Consider the following 18,279-nt stretch of genomic DNA (forward strand, 5'->3'; position numbering starts at 1 on the left):
TGGAAAGGCCGATACCAAAAGCGATTCTCTTCAGGAGGACTAAAGTTATAAAATTATATAAAAATGTTTTTCACTGTTTTTATAAATTAATATTATCAAACGTATTCACGCGCATGCAACATTATGATTTAAATTTCACTCATATCCAGGTAAGATTATATATTTTTTTTGTGGCAATAAGCAAATTATCCACACTTGCTATTGGTCAGCTGTAATTCTAATCACCAATCAACACATTGTATTTTAAAAATAAAGTGATACATTTTTTTGACTAGCAACACTCGGTCTTTCCAATGGCGGCACTTCCTGGAGTAGGAGTCGCGTCAAATCGGTCAAATCGCGCTCGCGTTTCTCATAGACCACGTGCTTTCGTGAGTGTCCGAAAGTATGCCGGCATTTCGGATTTTATAATAAAATAGAATTCGTTTGTAATTATATATTTAGTGAATCAATCAAATAATGGGCCCTCCAGGTAAGAAACTATCTTAATTACATTTATTTTATTAGATTGCAAACAAATTTTGCTTCTACTCGACAACTCCACGTGTTCATTAATTTACTTAAATATTAATTTAATGTGATATCACTCCTTATTTGCGTTTTATAACTACATTGTATTTACTTGTTAACACGAAATGAAAATAACTTTTATCCTGTAAATGTTTTTCCTGTTTTGAAATTAAATCTTTATTTTTGAGGTTATGAGAACAACGTTGCGGCGTATATTGAGTTATAATGTGTGATTATGCTGTAGTGAATATATTTTACATTGATAACGCTGTAAAACACGAATTCAAATGATTTTTCAATGCTTTTACCGCATTATTTCTTAAAAATGGAACTTGTGTGGTCGCATGTCAGATATGTGCTATTTTACTTTTGCATCGATGTTTGTTTTCTTAAATGATGAATCAAAATAGCACCACTGAACCAAATGTGATGACTATTATTATACCACTACCCAATTCTGATGAGAAAACAACCATTCGTCAGTAAACAATATATTCATTTTAGTTAACCTAAAAATGGCCGCATGTCGTGTTTTAATTTCCGACATACTGTCATCCCATCACATTAAACCTAGATTCATAAACTATATTTAGGGTAACATTGTTCATAAACATATTAATAAATCATTTGAATAAATTCGTAGCATGTGATATCAAACTAAATTTTTTGAATTAAATTACTAACTCAAGCCTCAATTAAATTTATTTATCTATAGAATCACTATGCAAACGCCCTTGAGGTTTTTTTTGCTTGCGGTCAAAATAAGGGCATTAAATTGCACGGCAAAGTTTCAAATGTACAAAGAAATTAAAAAATAAATAAAAACGCATTACTTTGAACGACATCACTGGTTTATATGAACCAACTAATGATGAGAGAAAAGTTAAGGATTCCGGTTTGATTAACGTAAACGAACCAATCGGCAGAACTGACAGAAGAACCTCTGATGTCTCATGCGGAGTTATTTCAGAAATACAAAACTTTGAAAAATCCTAGTGCTGATAATATGATATATAAAAATATTTAAAATACTTTTTTGCTTAGTTTAATAGTCTATCAATAAATAAATAAAAACCTGAACTTCCTCATTATAGTAAAAATATAATTTTAATATATAAAAACATTTAAGTTTGTAAGTGAAAATTCTTGATAGAAGTTCATTGTAATTTATTATATAAATAAAACACGAGTGATACTTTAATCCACAAATTTGGAATATCCAGTGACCGGTTTCATCGCTTTCGCGACATCTTCGAGACTGGTATCTTTATTAAAGAGTTAAATGTATTTATACAAAACAGAGGTAAGGATAGATAATTCATAAAGATACCGGTCACTGGATATTCCAAATTTGTGGATTAAAGTATCACTCGTGTTTTATTTATATAATAAATTTTAATATATCATTATCATTATATTAATTTTAAGCGAGCAGCTTACAGCTGATATGCTTAAATCTATTTTATCAAAAGTTAGCTGTTGGCGCACTTTGACTTTTCCCCAACAAATCTAGTCCATTTTTAAACCCATTGAGACTACACATTGAGGTCAGCTCCCGTGGGAGCTTATTCCAACCATCAACAAACCCTATTGCTCAGGAAATGCTTCCGTGGATATAGATTGAATAGCTTATCTTTTATTTCGACGGCTTACGCCTTTAACAAAGTATAAAATACTATTGAAAAACAATTATAATAAAACAAAACACCTGAACACAGTATAGACAATATAGATACATGAAATAAAATCAGCAGAGAATAAGGAAACAACAAAGGAAAATTAAATAAGAAATTATAACATAGGTATGCAGCAAATTAACAATAAATAAAGGGTTTAAATATAAAATGTATTGAAGTAACAGAGGCGATGTATCATTGCATAAACAGTAAAACAAGTATAACACTTAGTACATTTTTATAATTTAGAAAAGAAGTGATTAAAAAGTAATGATTTTAATTGGTATTAAGATAAATTAAATAAATCTTAGTTTCCGTGTTAGTTTGCTAACATGTGGAACCGTGGAATAGGCGAGTATTTGGCATAGTTTGAACTTTGCAAATCAACAGCAAAAGAAGTATTTTGTCGCGTCCCACGCTGTCTCACATAAAAATTCACACAATTTAAAAGTTCGGGACCGTCAAGAACATTATTGAATAACTTTAAAAGCAGCACTAAATCTGAAATGTCCCTTCTATCACTAATACATATTAATTTTAACTGCTTCATTAAACATTTATAGTTAAGCTCTTCAATTGGATAGTTCAATTTGAAATTCATAAATCTTAAAAACGTATGTTTTCAGGTTTCACTCCTAGGGGTCGCGGTGGCTTCCGGGGCGGGCGCGGGGACGGAGGCGGTCGCGGCGGAGGGCGCGGCGGGTTTGGGGGCGGGGGGGACGGGGGACGGTTTGAGCGCAGAAGCGGCGGCGACCGCGGCGGCGGCAGGGGTGGATTCGGAGGTCGAGGTGAGTTCAGCAATGTATTTATTAGACCAATCCAGTCTTGGACTACGATACGAACATTTGGACATTCAAGAATATTGTTTTATCATGATGTTAATGACATACTTTCGTTCTTCTGAAATGCTTTTAGCTTTGAAGACAGTCTTGTCCTGATACTACCCATTCACAGTCCGTAATTAAATCATACACGCTATCAGTGTCGCTCATTGTCGATGTGTTTCTAGGTCGGGGGACCCCACGGGGAGGGAGAGGAGGAGGCGGTAAGCCCGGGGGCTTCAAGGGAGGCAAACAAGTCATCATCGAACCACACAGGTAATCCAATCCTTAAATTATTACTAATTATATTTAGAGCAGTTACAGCTTGTAGATTACAATTTCGTGTGGTCGATGTTGAATGCCGATTTTCGTCGTGGACTTTTTTCTACAAACGTACAAACCATCACGCCATAGGGGTAGGCAGAGAGGATAGAACGCCGCATCACTCTGTCTGCGCACAGACCTTGCTTCCTCTACATTCGTACATCTTATATTATCCATGGCTTTATCCCACTGAGTTCCTCCAGGGTATGCTTGGTTACAGCAGTTTGAAGACACTTCTTTCGATTGTTGCGCGGTATTATTGACAACCCTGAAATTGTGCAGAGCGTTGGATAATTACCTTAGACAGCATCAGCATAGACTGTTTCACATTCCAATATACAGGACCAACCTGCCGATGGTTATGCCTGTTGGAAGGGCTATCTCTATGTCGAACAATATTACTTTGGACATTGACATTTTTCACATCTCTGAGGGAGTTTTTCCTTACAAGATTCTCTTACTTTTTTAACATATTATTCTCGGGATATTTTGTATACTTATGTGTCATTTTTATATATACCTAATTACTTTAATTATTTCTTTATGTATGAATTAAGACATCCCATTTTGTAATGTACATATATATGAATAAATATAGCTCACGGATCTCGACATTTGTGCAACTATCATACATCATTTTACCGCGCATTTGTCTGAGAGATCGCATTTTGACAGCATTCAGCCCCGCCTGAGAGATTGGTGTTTTTTTAAAAATAATATGTGTCTAATGCTTGCTCTAAGCACCATCCGGGGTAAATATTTTGAAAAAACAACCCTTAATTTTACTTGATTTCTAAATGATGCTATCTACATACTTTCGTTCTTCTGAAATGCTATCAGCATTGAAGACACCAGTTGTCCTGACACTTCCCTTCCTGATACTCAAGTGCCCACCCCCCAAGTCAGAACTTAACTATCATCCTGTTGCAGGCACGCCGGAGTGTTCATAGCGCGAGGGAAAGAGGACGCTCTCGTCACACTCAATCTGGTCCCCGGATCGGAAGTCTACGGAGAGAAGAGAATATCAGTAGAGGTAAATAAAACAACAAAATCTATTAATGATGTTTTAAAATAAAAAAACAAACCCCCTATCCACCTAGCTGGTATTCCTAACGCAATTATAGCGCGTTGTTAGGAAGGGCTATGGATATTTACCCAAATGATGAAACAAACTATCACTTCTGGAACCATCCGTGAAGACTACCATTATACCACTACCCAATTCTGACTGGTCCGTGCCATCGGCCGACACCTCCCGCCGCATCTCTCGTCTGTACTGACTCGTTTTCCTTCCGCAGCAGAGCGAAGGGGAGAAGCTGGAGTACCGGGTGTGGAATCCGTTCAGGTCCAAGCTGGCGGCCGCCATCCTCGGAGGAGTGGACATGATACACATTGCGCCCGGATCGCGCGTGCTTTACCTCGGGGCCGCGTCGGGGACCACGGTCTCGCACGTGGCCGACATCGTCGGACCGGTACGTATAACGTTGGTATAATTCTCGTGTAAAAAGGAAACTCCCGAATAAAGAATTTGGATTTCTGCGATGTAAATTTAATTTTAATCAATATCAGAATTTGTCATCTAAAAGGTTATAACAAAAATAAATAATAACTGGATGCATATGACGCTATTAATCCTGTGTTGAGTTGGGATGAGTAATCATTGTTATTATTTATATTAGAGTTATATAAACACACGTTATGTTGAAAATGTGGACCCTTGTTTTTAATTCAAACTTTAAAATATTGACCTATCTCCAAAATATTAACCCAATCCCAGGGGGAACTATCTTTAGACAGTCTGAAAAATCGTGCCCCGTACGCGGAAACTGTCTTTAGACATTTTCGACTTTACAGGCTGATACTTTGATAAATACACCATAGATGGCCAAAAAGTTTGTATCGAAATATTCCCTGAACATTTGTTGATGAGTGACATCTTTGAATAACTCCTAACTCCCATTTGTTTATATTATAAAAGATTTTAATCAGAGCGGGCGAAAAAATGACCCAGCAGTTTAAAATTCCCACTCGGCAATGACCTCGCGCCGTGTCGTATTTCGTTATCCTTATAGAACTGTGCGTTGATAGTGTTATTGAATACCTCGTGTTACTGTTGTACTGAAAACATGTAAGAATTATATTTGTAATAATAACGACTTTAAATAATAACTACTATATTAATTACATTAAAAACCTCATTTTGTATATTATGTTTCTTCATGTAACTGTTGTAATTGGCTTAGGCCGTATGTATATAATAAATAAATAAACATCTGGTATGTCAATTTATTTTTTTAATACAATGCTTGACGTATAAATCAACATAAATATATAAAATCAGCTTTAAAACTAAAAGAAAACTAAAATAAACCTAATTATAAAAGACATTCTTACAAGGTTACATCATTTTGCAAAAACGTTAGAGATGGGACGAATTGATCAAATAAAAAAAATTATTCATTTGATGTTTAAAAGTATAAATGTCTCATTTTTTGGTGAATAATTGTGTTAAACACACTATAATAGCCTCGTTTTTGCGTTTTTTATATCAATTTTCGGAAACAGAGTTTCATGATTGCATGAAATAACTGATAAAATCGATTTGATCAGTGATCAGTAATTTCCCATTACTAATGAAATTAGTTTGACAGCTGTCATTCTAATCAAGCCATATTTCAAGGACTATAGTTATTAATGCCAAAATAAACTGAATAATAGCGTAATTCCAAACCGTCTCTAAATTTGGCAAAAACAGATTTCAATTATACTATTCTCCATCGAGTTAGTGAAGCATAATTACAAATCTTCTTGCAAATATTTCCAAATCTCCTTCAATGGAGTTTTCTAAGTTTGCTTCTAAAACCCTTATTTGCTTTTGAGTACATATTCTTACATTTGAATATTAAAAATCAATTATTTTCTTAGAATGTGTATAATTAATACCCACGCAATTGAATTGGTTTTAAAATACATTTGAAATAATGAAACTGCTTTTACCAACACTGGCAAGTGAAGCCTTGATTCTGAATGCGGTCAATATGTATATTACTCTCCCGTTTGTAGGTACAGACCGATATGTAGAACCTTATTCCTAGCCGAAATCCTATTACATGATGAACCAAACCATATCTGGAACCAGTCATGAAGACTACACTTATACCACTACCCAATTCTGATTTCCGTCGCTGCACTCGCCGCTATCCTACCGCCGCCGCTGCTCTCCTATATTCTGAATATCTCTCCCGCAGGAAGGGCTGGTGTACGCCGTGGAGTTCTCCCACAGATCGGGTCGCGACCTCATCAACGTCGCCAAGAAGAGAACCAACATCATACCCATCATCGAAGACGCCAGACACCCGCTCAAATACAGGTTTGGAGGCTCATTTTATTTATTAATACGTTTGTTTAGGAATACAGCCGAATCTGGATGTTATCATTCCATTTGACAATGATAGATACATTTATTTATAATATATACAGGTACAAATGAAATAAAATACAACTTAAGAAAATTAAAGCTAGGACAAAAATTTAATTAATTATAATTATTACCTCATAAGATTTAGTGATTGTTTAAATCTAGAAAGAATTGCACCAAAAAAGTCATGATCTTGTCTGGAGTTTACAATGCGACACATTCGGGACATTGGTGCATGCAAGCCGTAGTTTGTGCTGTTATCATAATCGGTCAGTCCCAAAACTGTCTATATTGTATTGTAATTGAATTTTGCCTATTGTCCGCCTCGTAGTGTAACGGTCCGCGCATTTGCCTACCACGCAACAGGTCTATTCCCGTCATTGTTGACATAAAACATTTGTTTTTCACTTAAATATTTCATTTTCCCTGGACTGCCACTTGGAGCGTAAGACTGACCATATTACTTTCATGTAATAAAGATAATCTAAATACGCTGCGGTTGGTGTACTAATGAAGTGCCCTATGCACCACGCGTGGAACAGGAATGATGAAAAAAAATTCTTAGGAATTTCTAAAAATTATCTATTATTCCAAATTTTTTAAACACAAGGATCTAACAACGTATTTCTTAGACAATATTTAGTTACCTGAAGCATATCTAAGATTTCATAAAGTGTATTCTATTGCGATTAATCTAATTTATTTTACTTATAGAAGTATAGTCGTAAATAACCGTATATATGGCAGATAAAAGGAAAAAAAAATGTGTGGATTTTGTCTTATTTAAAAAGAGGAAAATTTTAGAGCTCTCATTATAATTTGCCTAAAATGCATTGACAGAAAACAGCTGAATTCAACCTCTTTTATGCATAATCTTACAAAATACAGCAAATATAGAAAATTCCAATCAAACCATGGATTGAAGGAATGATCGATCTAGGATCTAGGAAACTTTCAAATTTTTTATTATCTGCTTAATGTAATCAACCGATTATTATTATCAAATACAGGTCTCAATAAAAAGAGTGATCACGATAAACGGATTCCACTGTAATATAGTGTCCTCTGCACACATCTCTGTGGAGGACACCTTAAAAGTCCCAAATATTGATATGTCTTCTAGCTGGTCCCACAAATGGAACTCCTCCAAAATTTCAAAGGGAAAACATTACGCTCTCATTCAACCTAATATCCCGTCACGTCTTTGGTTTAAGAAAATTTTGCTGAACAAAAAAGATACATCCACCATTTGCCGAATGAGGATAGGGCATCGCCGTACGAGGACTCACCTTGCGAGAATTGGTGTCTTTGATTCCCCCATTTGCGATTTTCGTTTTGAAGTAGCTCTCAACCACCCATTCCTTGTTTGCCCAATAAATGACCAAATGCCAAACCCTTTTCAAGACTTTGGCCCCACTAATTTCTCTCCCTACAAATATCCAACTCATCTTGGTGAGCAGGAATCCATCTATATACAACCTTATGCTCGACTGAGGCCTGTTGTTGGATGAGTATGGGTGGGAGCATTGATCGTTTGGTGGAGGGATTCTCCTTTTTAGTTTTGAAACAAGAAAGGAGAGAACTTTCCGTTTATGTTGCTTGCAGACCCGATGGTTTGCCCGGTTATATACTGCGAACCAGTTTGTTTATAAAATAATTCAACATGACATTGGCAAAAGCATCAAATTTATTATGCAACGCCATTTTATTTGAAAAAAACTATACCCTGACTTTTAATATTTGTGAAACATAAGTTTTATAGTGAATTAATCAATACTTTAATGATGAAACAAACTAGCACTTCTGGAACCAGTCATGAAGACTACTATTATACCACTACCCAATTCTGATGGAACCACATATATCATTTAATTACAATGTTTCTGCGATGTCTATAGTAAGAAGTTATCTCTCGTTGCAGAATGCTGGTGGGAATGGTAGACACGATATTTGCGGACGTGGCTCAGCCCGACCAGGCCAGAATTGTTATTCTCAACGCGCAATACTTCCTGAAGAACGGCGGACATTTTGTCATCTCCATCAAGGTTTGTAATATTTATGCAGATGCTCGAGTCTTTATTCCGTAGTAATACGAGCTCACAAATGATGAATAACACTCGTCTGGAAACAAAGTGAAGACCACTCTGATACCACTACCCAATTCTGATGTGAGAAATAAAAAGATTCTCTGAATCTATTTTGTACAATATAAAAGCATTTTGTGATGTTTTTTTTTTCTTTTAAATTTTCATAATCGCGTTTTCAAGATACCTGTTAGTTTTAAATTTTCTGTAACAAACCTCTTATCATGGGGGTGGGATTCTTCCGGCTGAACCATTTCATCTACTATATATGAGTACAAATATTTGTAGACAACAATGTTGAAATACTCAAAATGTCGGGGTACTTAAAAGAACCGTTTGTAACAATTCCCAAAATTTATTCTCATTTGCAATTCCCAGGCCTCCTGTATAGACTCCACCGCGCAACCCGAAGCCGTGTTCGCCGCGGAAGTGAAGAAACTCCAGGCCGATAAGCTTAAGCCGCAGGAACAGATAACTCTGGAGCCGTACGAGAGGGATCACGCCGTGGTGGTGGGAGTCTTCAGGCCTCCCGCTAAGGAATGAAACATATAGACTACAATTTTGACATTCGATTGTTCGTAGTGCCGCGGACATTAATATTCTCATAGTATCCCCTCGCTTCATCAAAGAGACATTGCCGAAAACACTGATGAAATGTGAAGAGTGATTTTTCAACACTGCATAGCGAGGGCACTGCATTACTACTGTTTCAGCGATCACTTGAGCCCGTTACAGGTAGGGTTCCACTTCAAAATGAAGTAATGTCTGTACAGAGTGCCTAAAATGGCTGCTGATTTTTACATTTTTTAGAAAAATTATAAAAAGCGACAGATTCTGAAAAATTAAAGAGTTTAGTAAACTTACCGGCATGAAAATCTTAGATGATCTGATTAAAAATATCTGTTTCAGAACGATGCCAGTCGCACGCCTCTCTAGACCTTAAAATGCGGTAAACGTCCGTCAATTAATGGCATTTTGGCCTACCATTCTTGTGCTCCTGGGTTTAATTCCTGGCAGAGTTAATGTCTTTTTTTAAAACCAGGTGGCGGTTCTGTGGTTATGTTATGGACTCGCTGATCAGAGTTCCGAGACTCGATCCCTGCTTCATTATAATTTAGTTCTCATTTTGTAACGTCGAGTTGAACAACCGGTTGAAATCCAAAATGGAAAAATTTGGCTAAATCATAAGAACGGAAATAAATATGCATCATTGGTTTTTAGTTGAAAAATCACTCCCCATTTCTGTCAGCAATCCATTTTATCCTAATGTGATTTTAGTTTTTAATACTATATATACTTCATTTTTACGTATTTTGAAAATTCACATCTTGATTTATTTGTAAAGGTAACCCAGTACCTTGTAATGTTTTTGTAACTATGTTTTTCTGGCCACGGGGAGGTGTGCGAGAATCTTGTATTATTGTATGAAAGCAAAAATGGATCATTTATGTGTGGGCCATAGTTACGCTGGTTGGTGTGAGATGATATGAAAGGTGATGTTGATTCCTGTTAATTAGATTTAAGGTTATCTTTAAGGAATAAATTCGTTATTTTAATGTACAAAGAAAATAAAAAACATAAAAAAATTACTATTTTTTTATTTCAAATGTAATTGATGACCAAAAATTACAAGAATTTACGACGAGGATTGACGATATGCTCTCCATCCTGGACCCATTTCAAAGTGGATGAGGAAAGATTTTTGTATTTTATTTTTTGAACTCACTTCCTCCAGCGACTTTCAACATTTCTATAGCTTTTTGGTAGTACAATTATCAGACTCCGCCAACCAGGCCGAAATACGTCAGGCATACCAATCAATCTTCGTACTTTGAAGAAGACTTTGTATTTTTGATGAAAAATAGATTTTTATCCATCTACACAAATTCGTTTCACAATGATGTAAGACAACGAAGTTGACGTGTGATGATTTGAGAGATTTTTTTTAGGATTACACTACCCCTGACAAATTTACTAGGATATCTTTATATTTATACTAGGATATCTTTATGTGCTGAAAACGTCCAAACTCCAAGTGCTTTACCTTTTTTTGCCAAATAAAGAAATAAAAATAAAAAAAAGAGCTGCAGAAAACAGTCGAACCACTTGGACGTTTTTGAAGTTTTAAGTTAATATAATAGTGTTACGACCCATGACGCCAAAGAATTCGAATTTGGCGCCGGGGTCTAAGCTTACATAATCGACCACTAGATGTCAGGTGTTACTAAGGGCTGGGGTGACGCCACTACGAATTGCTAGGGGAGGATAGAAAGCTTGGTATCGAGAGAGAATTGTGCAAAGTCCGATAAGTGTGAATTAAGCGATAATTGATAAATAAACTATTTAATTACTAATGAAAACCGTGTTATTATTTAAGAGCCGTCATAAATTCAGAAGTGGGATTCATCCAAATTGCGAAAATCGAGTTAAATTGTGGGTGCCTTTGTTCTCTTTGTTTACTGACGATACGCTACGACCGGTTGATTGTTTTTGTGTATGCCACCGATTGTTTGGACGTTTTCGCCACATCGTGTAGGACATTATTTAGTTTAATATTTCTTGTGCCTTATTCGTGATTTTCGGACAATTTAATTGCCAAAGTTTCGGATAAGAACACTTGTGCGGAAATGGATAGTTACCACCCGGAGGAGGCTCAGCGTCAGCGGCTCGAGACGGATAGAGATTCGGAGGGGGAGTCAGCGAACACCATCCTAAGGCAGCTGATGGAGGAGAAGCTTCAAGGGATGGTGCAGAGCTATTTCTCCCAAATCCATTTTGCGCCGCCGAGGCACGCGTCGTCTTCTTTGGGGCAGGTGCGAGGGGAAAACATTATTCCTCCTTTCAGTCCAGAGGACAAGAGCACTAATGTCGTCTTATGGCTTCGCAGAATCGACCAACTAGGCGCCATTCACGGATGGGACGACTACACCAAGTCGTTCTTCATGCAGTCCAAGTTGTCGGGCCAAGCCAGAGACTGGTTCAACCGGCTCGACAACTACGATCTGTCGTGGGGCGCCTGGAAGGTCAAGCTTGCGAGGGCTTTTCCGAGACGGCATGAATTTGCGGAAGCCTTGGAGGAGCTAGTGGCGAGGAAGAAGACCAGTGGAGAGTCCATGACTCACTACTTCCACGCCAAGCTCGCATTGGTACACCGATGCAAGATAGACGATGAGGATGCGATATCCTGCATCATTCGGGGTCTACCAGTCGAGCTGCAGGCGAACGCCAAGGCTTTCCAGTGCTCGACTCCGCAAGAATTGTATGCAGGATTCTTGTCTTCACTGGATGGGTACCAGACGCCCTCAGGAAGTGCAGGTACCAGAGGTGCTGTCCGATCAGCCCCACAAAGGACATTTGGAGACAGCCGTAACTGGTCTTCTCGTGTGCTGCCAGCCCCACTGGTGACCTGTTATAACTGTGGGAAGAGGGGGCACATTTCGAAGGAGTGCCGCCTGCGGGACCAGAGGGCTTGCACCAAATGCTCGAAACGGGGACATTTGGCCAAAGATTGTCGTAAGTCAGTCCCGGAGAAGTCAAAGGTAATGTTGATCGGAAAGCCAGATAATATATTTTATAAAGTGGGCAAAATTAACAACCACGCTGTGAGGGTGTACTTGGATAGTGGCAGCCAGGTAAATATATTATCATCAAAAATAGCAGAGGCCTTGAAGCTAAGGAGATCAGTAAAAACTGAGCCTCTTATTGGGTTTGCTGGAGGTATCACTTTCTCCTTGGGTGAAGTGATATTCCGTCTTCAGATAGACGGGATCGAGATGGATACAAGGGCACTTGTATCTGATGCAGATATGAGAGATGCAGATCTGATAGTTGGGCAGCCAGTCATCAATAACAGTGAGGTAATATTTACAGTTAGTCAAGGCATGGCTCGGTTAGAAATGGATCAAACACACCACTTAGAGGAGATGGATGTTTGCGAAGATCCTCGCATCACAGTGGAGTTGCAGGAAGATACTGTGATAGATGTTGGGGAATCGAGATATGTTCCGGTGATTATTAAAGGTAATGCTGGAGGTACGGTTTGTACGAAACCGCGATACTTTGAGTTAGGTAAGATAAGTTACATGTTACCAGCCACCATCATGACTGGAGAGAGAGGATTGATGTCTGTCTCCAATATGGGTCACGAACGAATTCAATGGAGTGCAGGACAAGTCATCACTCGTGCTGACTTATGTGCAGAACATGTTCTGAGAGAAAAAGTTAACCGTGAGAATACATCTATGAGAGTCATGTCAGGCCAAATGCCACATACAAGTATTATGAGAGTGAGAGTAGGAGATATCCAAGTTGGCGAAATACCATCTGATAGTATGAATGAACTGTTGACAGTTCTAAATAGACACACAAAAGTGTTTGCAGATCACGAGTACGATCTGGGGACCACCAATATGGCAGAGATGTCAATTAGTTTGACTACAGATAAACCTATATTTTACAGGCCTTATCGTTTATCCTATGCAGAAAATGAAGTTGTTCGCTCCAAGGTTAGAGCCTTGTTAGACGCAAACATAATAAGAGAATCGAATTCAAATTACGCATCCCCTGTTATTCTTGTTAAAAAGAAAACTGGCGATTACCGTCTGTGTGTTGACTATCGAGCGTTGAACGCCATCACAGTTAAAGACCGTTTCCCACTGCCTCACATCGAGGACCAACTCAGTCGATTGGGAAGTACTAAATATTTCTCAAGTTTGGATTTAGCTCAGGGGTATCATCAAGTTCCAATCGCTGGGGACTCTATTCATAAAACATCATTTGTAACCCCTGATGGACAGTACGAGTATGTGAAAACACCATTTGGATTAGCCAATGGTCCGGCAGTGTTCCAACGCTTAATTAATAGAGTACTAGGCAAACTAAGAGATGAAAGAGTTCTGGCGTTTATGGATGACATTCTCATTCCGTCAGCAGAAATTACTGAGGGCATTAATTTACTTGAGAAAATACTTATACGTTTATCAGAGGCTAATTTAAAACTTAATTTGAGTAAATGTTTCTTTCTTAAAACCAGTATTAGTTATCTCGGTCATGAGGTCCAATCAGGAGAAGTCAGGCCAGGGAATCTAAAGATTGCAGCTGTTATGAGTTTTCAAACACCCATTAACGTACATCAAGTTCGTCAATTCATTGGATTAGCTAGTTATTTTAGAAAATTTGTTAGAGATTTTGCAAAAATTGCACAACCTCTGACATCGCTTACAAGAAAACAGACAGACTGGAGTTGGGGTGAGCCCCAGGAAAATGCATTTCAAACACTGAAAAGTACTCTCACTTCCAGACCTGTTTTAGCTCTCTACGATAGAACATCAGAAACAGAAGTCCATACGGATGCATGTAAAAATGGACTCGGAGGGATTTTATTACAAAAGCAACAGGATAATGCTTTAAAACCGGTATATTATTTTAGTAGAGTAACAACAAAAGAGGAAAAACATTATCACAGTTATGAATTAGAAACACTTGCTGTAGTAGACTCACTTAAGCGCTTTAAAATATATTTAATTGGACTACATTTTAAAGTAGTTACTGATTGTATCGCAGTCAAATCGACTCTAACAAAAAAGGATATAATTCCGAGAATAGCGAGATGGTGGTTAAGTATTCAGGACTTCGACATGGAAATTGAATATCGACCTGGAGATAAAATGAAGCACGTTGATGCGTTAAGTCGAAATCCTATTGATTTGCTTCCAGCAAATGTTAACGTTATTGCGCAAGCTGACTGGTTCTTGACATTACAACTGCAGGACCCTAAATTACAAGCGATCATTCGCCTTCTGCAAGCAGAAGAGGCTGATCAACAGATGATTACAGATTTTGTATTTAAAAATGAACGACTTTATAGGAAAACATTGCACGGGGATAGATTAGTAGTACCAGCCGGAGGTCGCTTTAGTATAGTTCGAAAGAATCACGATGATATTGGACATATTGGTTTAAAACGTTGTGAAAACAGGATTAAAAGTGAGTACTGGTTTCCAAAAATGACTCGGTTCATAAGAAAATATGTAAGCGCTTGTATAGAGTGTAGTTTTAGAAAAGGTAACTACGGAAAGGCTGAGGGAAAACTTCATCCGATTCCTAAACCCGACAACCCCATGATTTGTATTCATATCGACCATCTAGGTCCATTTAACCAATCGAGACGTAGATATAAATACTTACTAGTAGTTGTTGATTCTTTTAGTAAGTTTGTAATAGCAAAACCCGCTAAAACGGTGAGTTCGATGGAAACCATTAGACTTCTAGAAGAAATATTTGCATACTTCGGTACTCCATCACGTATTATTACAGATCAAGGTAAAGCATTTACAAGTAGATATTTTAAAGAGTTAGCTGTCCGAAAACAATTTAAACACATCATGAATGCTGTGGCTACGCCACGAGCTAATGGGCAAGTTGAGAGAGTTAATAGGACTATTTTAGATGCTATGCGTACCAGCATAAGCGACCAGACGAAATGGGAAGATAGTATTCCTAGTATTATACGAGGTATTAATAATACAATCAATGAGTCGACAAAAGTGTGTCCGTTTGAACTAATGTTTAGTTTCAAAAGTAGATTACTACCGGATATGGAAAGCTCTGACCGCCAGGAGCCAGTAGAAACTTTACGCCAGCGGGCTCGAGGAAACATTCAGAAAGCTGCGATACGAATGAAAGCGCAGTATGATAGAAAACGAAAGCGGGCGAGAGTATATAAAGTTGGTGATTTGGTGTTGTGGAAAGGCGCACCAGCTTGTACAACAAGTGGTGTCAATAAGAAACTGGATGATAAATATTCAGGGCCTTATAAAGTATCTACGGTGATAGGAAATGATAGATATAAAATCAGGAGTATTAAAGGTATCCGGGGATATAAAAACTTCACAGCTATTGTGGCAGCCGATGCAATGAGACCATACATTTCTTTAAACGCAGTGACGTCGGAGTCAGATGAAAGTGATGGAAGTATGAGGGACAGAGAAGACCTTATTGATTTACTAGAGAGTTAGTGTTTACTGAAACTGAATTGAGTTCTTTATGAAAAGTTAAAAATAAAGTATAATATTACATAGTTGGTTGCTCAACAAGTAAGTTTGATGAATATCGATTCATATGCTAAATTGAGTTCTATATGAAACGTTAAAATGGAGTATACCATTACATAGTTGGTTGCTATATGAGAAAGTTTGAGAATTATGGATTCATTCGCTGAATTGAGTTCTTTATGAAAAGTTAAAATAAAGTATAATATTACATAGTTGGTTGCTAAACGAGTAAGTTTGATGAATATTGATTCATACGCTTAATTGAGTTCTGTATGAAAAGTTAAAATGGAGGATATTACTTATTTGGTTGCTATGTGAGTAAGTTTGATGAATACTGAATCATACGCTGAATTGAGTTATATATAAAAACTTAAAAAGAGAATAATACTACATATTTGGGTGCTATGTGAGTTGACGAATATGGATTCACATGCTGAATTGAGTTCTATGAGAAAACTTAAAATAGAGTACAATGTTACACATTTTGGTGTTATGAGAGCAGCCAGATACATACTCAAGTCAAGTAGTATTGAGGAAGTTGGAAATAAGTATAAGTTTGAGAGTTTGACTGCCATGTGGGCACGAAATTTGAAATTGAGGCCTTATAGAGTACTAAGATTCGTGTGGCAACTTGAAATAAAAGTAGAGCAATGTGTAGGTGTGTGATCCAAAGTGAGTATTTAAAGCTCCCATGAGGGTAGAGCAATGTGTGTGATCCAAAGTGAGTTTGGATACTGAGTATTTAAAGCTCCCATGAGGGTAGAGCAATGTGTGTGTGTATGTGTGTTATCCAAAGTGAGTTTGGATACTGAGTATTTAAAGCTCCCACGAGGGTAGAGCAATGTGTGTGTGTATGTGTGTGATCCAAAGTGAGTTTGGACACAGAATATTTAAACCTACCACGAGGGTAAGCTAGGTGTGTGTGTGCGTGATCCAAAATGAGTTTGGGCACAGTATATTTCAGGCTCCCACGAGGGTAGAGCCTAGAGTGAGTGTTTACACCCAGCCAGGTGTATCCACTAGTGTTTAGCTTCCACGAGGGTCAAGCTAAGAGTGTGTAGCTTCCATGAGGGTCAAGCTAAAAGTGTGTACCAAAACGAGTTTGGGCACAGTGTGTTTCAGGCTCCCACGAGGGTAGAGCCTAAAGTGAGTGTATGCACCCAATCAGGTGTATCCACTAGAGTTTTAGCTTCCACGAGGGTCAAGCTAAGTGTGCTCCAAAATGAGTTTGGGCACAGTATATTTCAGGCTCCCACGAGGGTAGAGCCTAGAATGAGTGTTTACACCCAGCCAGGTGTATCCACTAGTGTTTAGCTTCCACGAGGGTCAAGCTAAGAGTGTGTAGCTTCCATGAGGGTCAAGCTAAAAGTGTGTACCAAAACGAGTTTGGGCACCGTGTGTTTCAGGCTCCCACGAGGGTAGAGCCTAGAGTGAGTGTATGCACCCAATCAGGTGTATCCACTAGAGTTTTAGCTTCCACGAGGGTCAAGCTAAGTGTGCTCCAAAATGAGTTTGGGCACAGTATATTGCAGGCTCCCACGAGGGTAGAGCCATGAGTGAGTGTATGCACCCAATCAGGTGTATCCACTAGAGTTTTAGCTTCCACGAGGGTCAAGCTAAGTGTGTTCCAAAATGAGTTTGGGCACAGTATATTGCAGGCTCCCACGAGGGTAGAGCCATGAGTAAGTGTATACACCCAATCAGGTGTATCCGCTAGAGTTTTAGCTTCCATGAGGGTCAAGCTGAGTGTGCTCCAAAAACGAGTTTGGGCACAATATATTTTATGCTCACCATTGAGCTATTGCATGTAGTATTGTAACAAAAATATTTTTATTGCAGGAATAAATTTGGATTGAAAATGTAAATGATGTGAGACATCAGGGTAAGGTCGAGCGTTGGGAGGACCCAACGCATTTCTAGGGTGGGAGAGTGTTACGACCCATGACGCCAAAGAATTCGAATTTGGCGCCGGGGTCTAAGCTTACATAATCGACCACTAGATGTCAGGTGTTACTAAGGGCTGGGGTGACGCCACTACGAATTGCTAGGGGAGGATAGAAAGCTTGGTATCGAGAGAGAATTGTGCAAAGTCCGATAAGTGTGAATTAAGCGATAATTGATAAATAAACTATTTAATTACTAATGAAAACCGTGTTATTATTTAAGAGCCGTCATAATAGTGATAGCCGTAATGTGGGTTAGATATTTCTCCTATCCTAGTATGCTATCGAAATCAGCATCAAACTCATTTTTAATATTTTGAGAGTTAGACGTTTTTTGCATAACAAGGTCCAAATCAAAAAAAAAATTGGCTTAGTTTAATAGTCTATTAACAAATAATTTTTAAAAAACACTGAATATCAATATTTATCTAAACAAAAAAAAACAAGAAAG

At 37.9% G+C, this 18,279-nt stretch overlaps 1 protein-coding gene across 1 annotated transcript; it reads left to right on the plus strand.

Annotated features, from left to right (window-relative positions):
- The first annotated feature begins 286 nt into the window (after nucleotides 1-286).
- Nucleotides 287-10,559, plus strand: Fib (rRNA 2'-O-methyltransferase fibrillarin). Its single transcript, XM_088227200.1, has 8 exons — nucleotides 287-472; nucleotides 2,813-2,974; nucleotides 3,196-3,283; nucleotides 4,262-4,364; nucleotides 4,630-4,803; nucleotides 6,580-6,701; nucleotides 8,671-8,794; nucleotides 9,212-10,559. Exons 1-8 carry the CDS (start codon nucleotides 460-462, stop codon nucleotides 9,374-9,376), a joined length of 951 nt encoding a protein of 316 aa, XP_088083326.1. The 5' UTR covers nucleotides 287-459; the 3' UTR covers nucleotides 9,377-10,559.
- The last annotated feature ends 7,720 nt before the right edge of the window (nucleotides 10,560-18,279 follow it).

This window comes from Micrasema longulum, unplaced genomic scaffold (assembly GCF_059751315.1).
Source record: "Micrasema longulum isolate JH-2025_06_02 unplaced genomic scaffold, ASM5975131v1 h1tg000493l, whole genome shotgun sequence".
In the NCBI taxonomy this organism is placed as follows: domain Eukaryota; kingdom Metazoa; phylum Arthropoda; class Insecta; order Trichoptera; family Brachycentridae; genus Micrasema; species Micrasema longulum.

Coding starts and splice junctions, on each gene's coding strand:
- Fib (XM_088227200.1), top strand. Junction 4,365..4,629: donor AGAAGAGAATATCAGTAGAG/GTAAATAAAACA, acceptor TTCCTTCCGCAG/CAGAGCGAAGGGGAGAAGCT. Junction 6,702..8,670: donor AGACACCCGCTCAAATACAG/GTTTGGAGGCTC, acceptor CTCTCGTTGCAG/AATGCTGGTGGGAATGGTAG.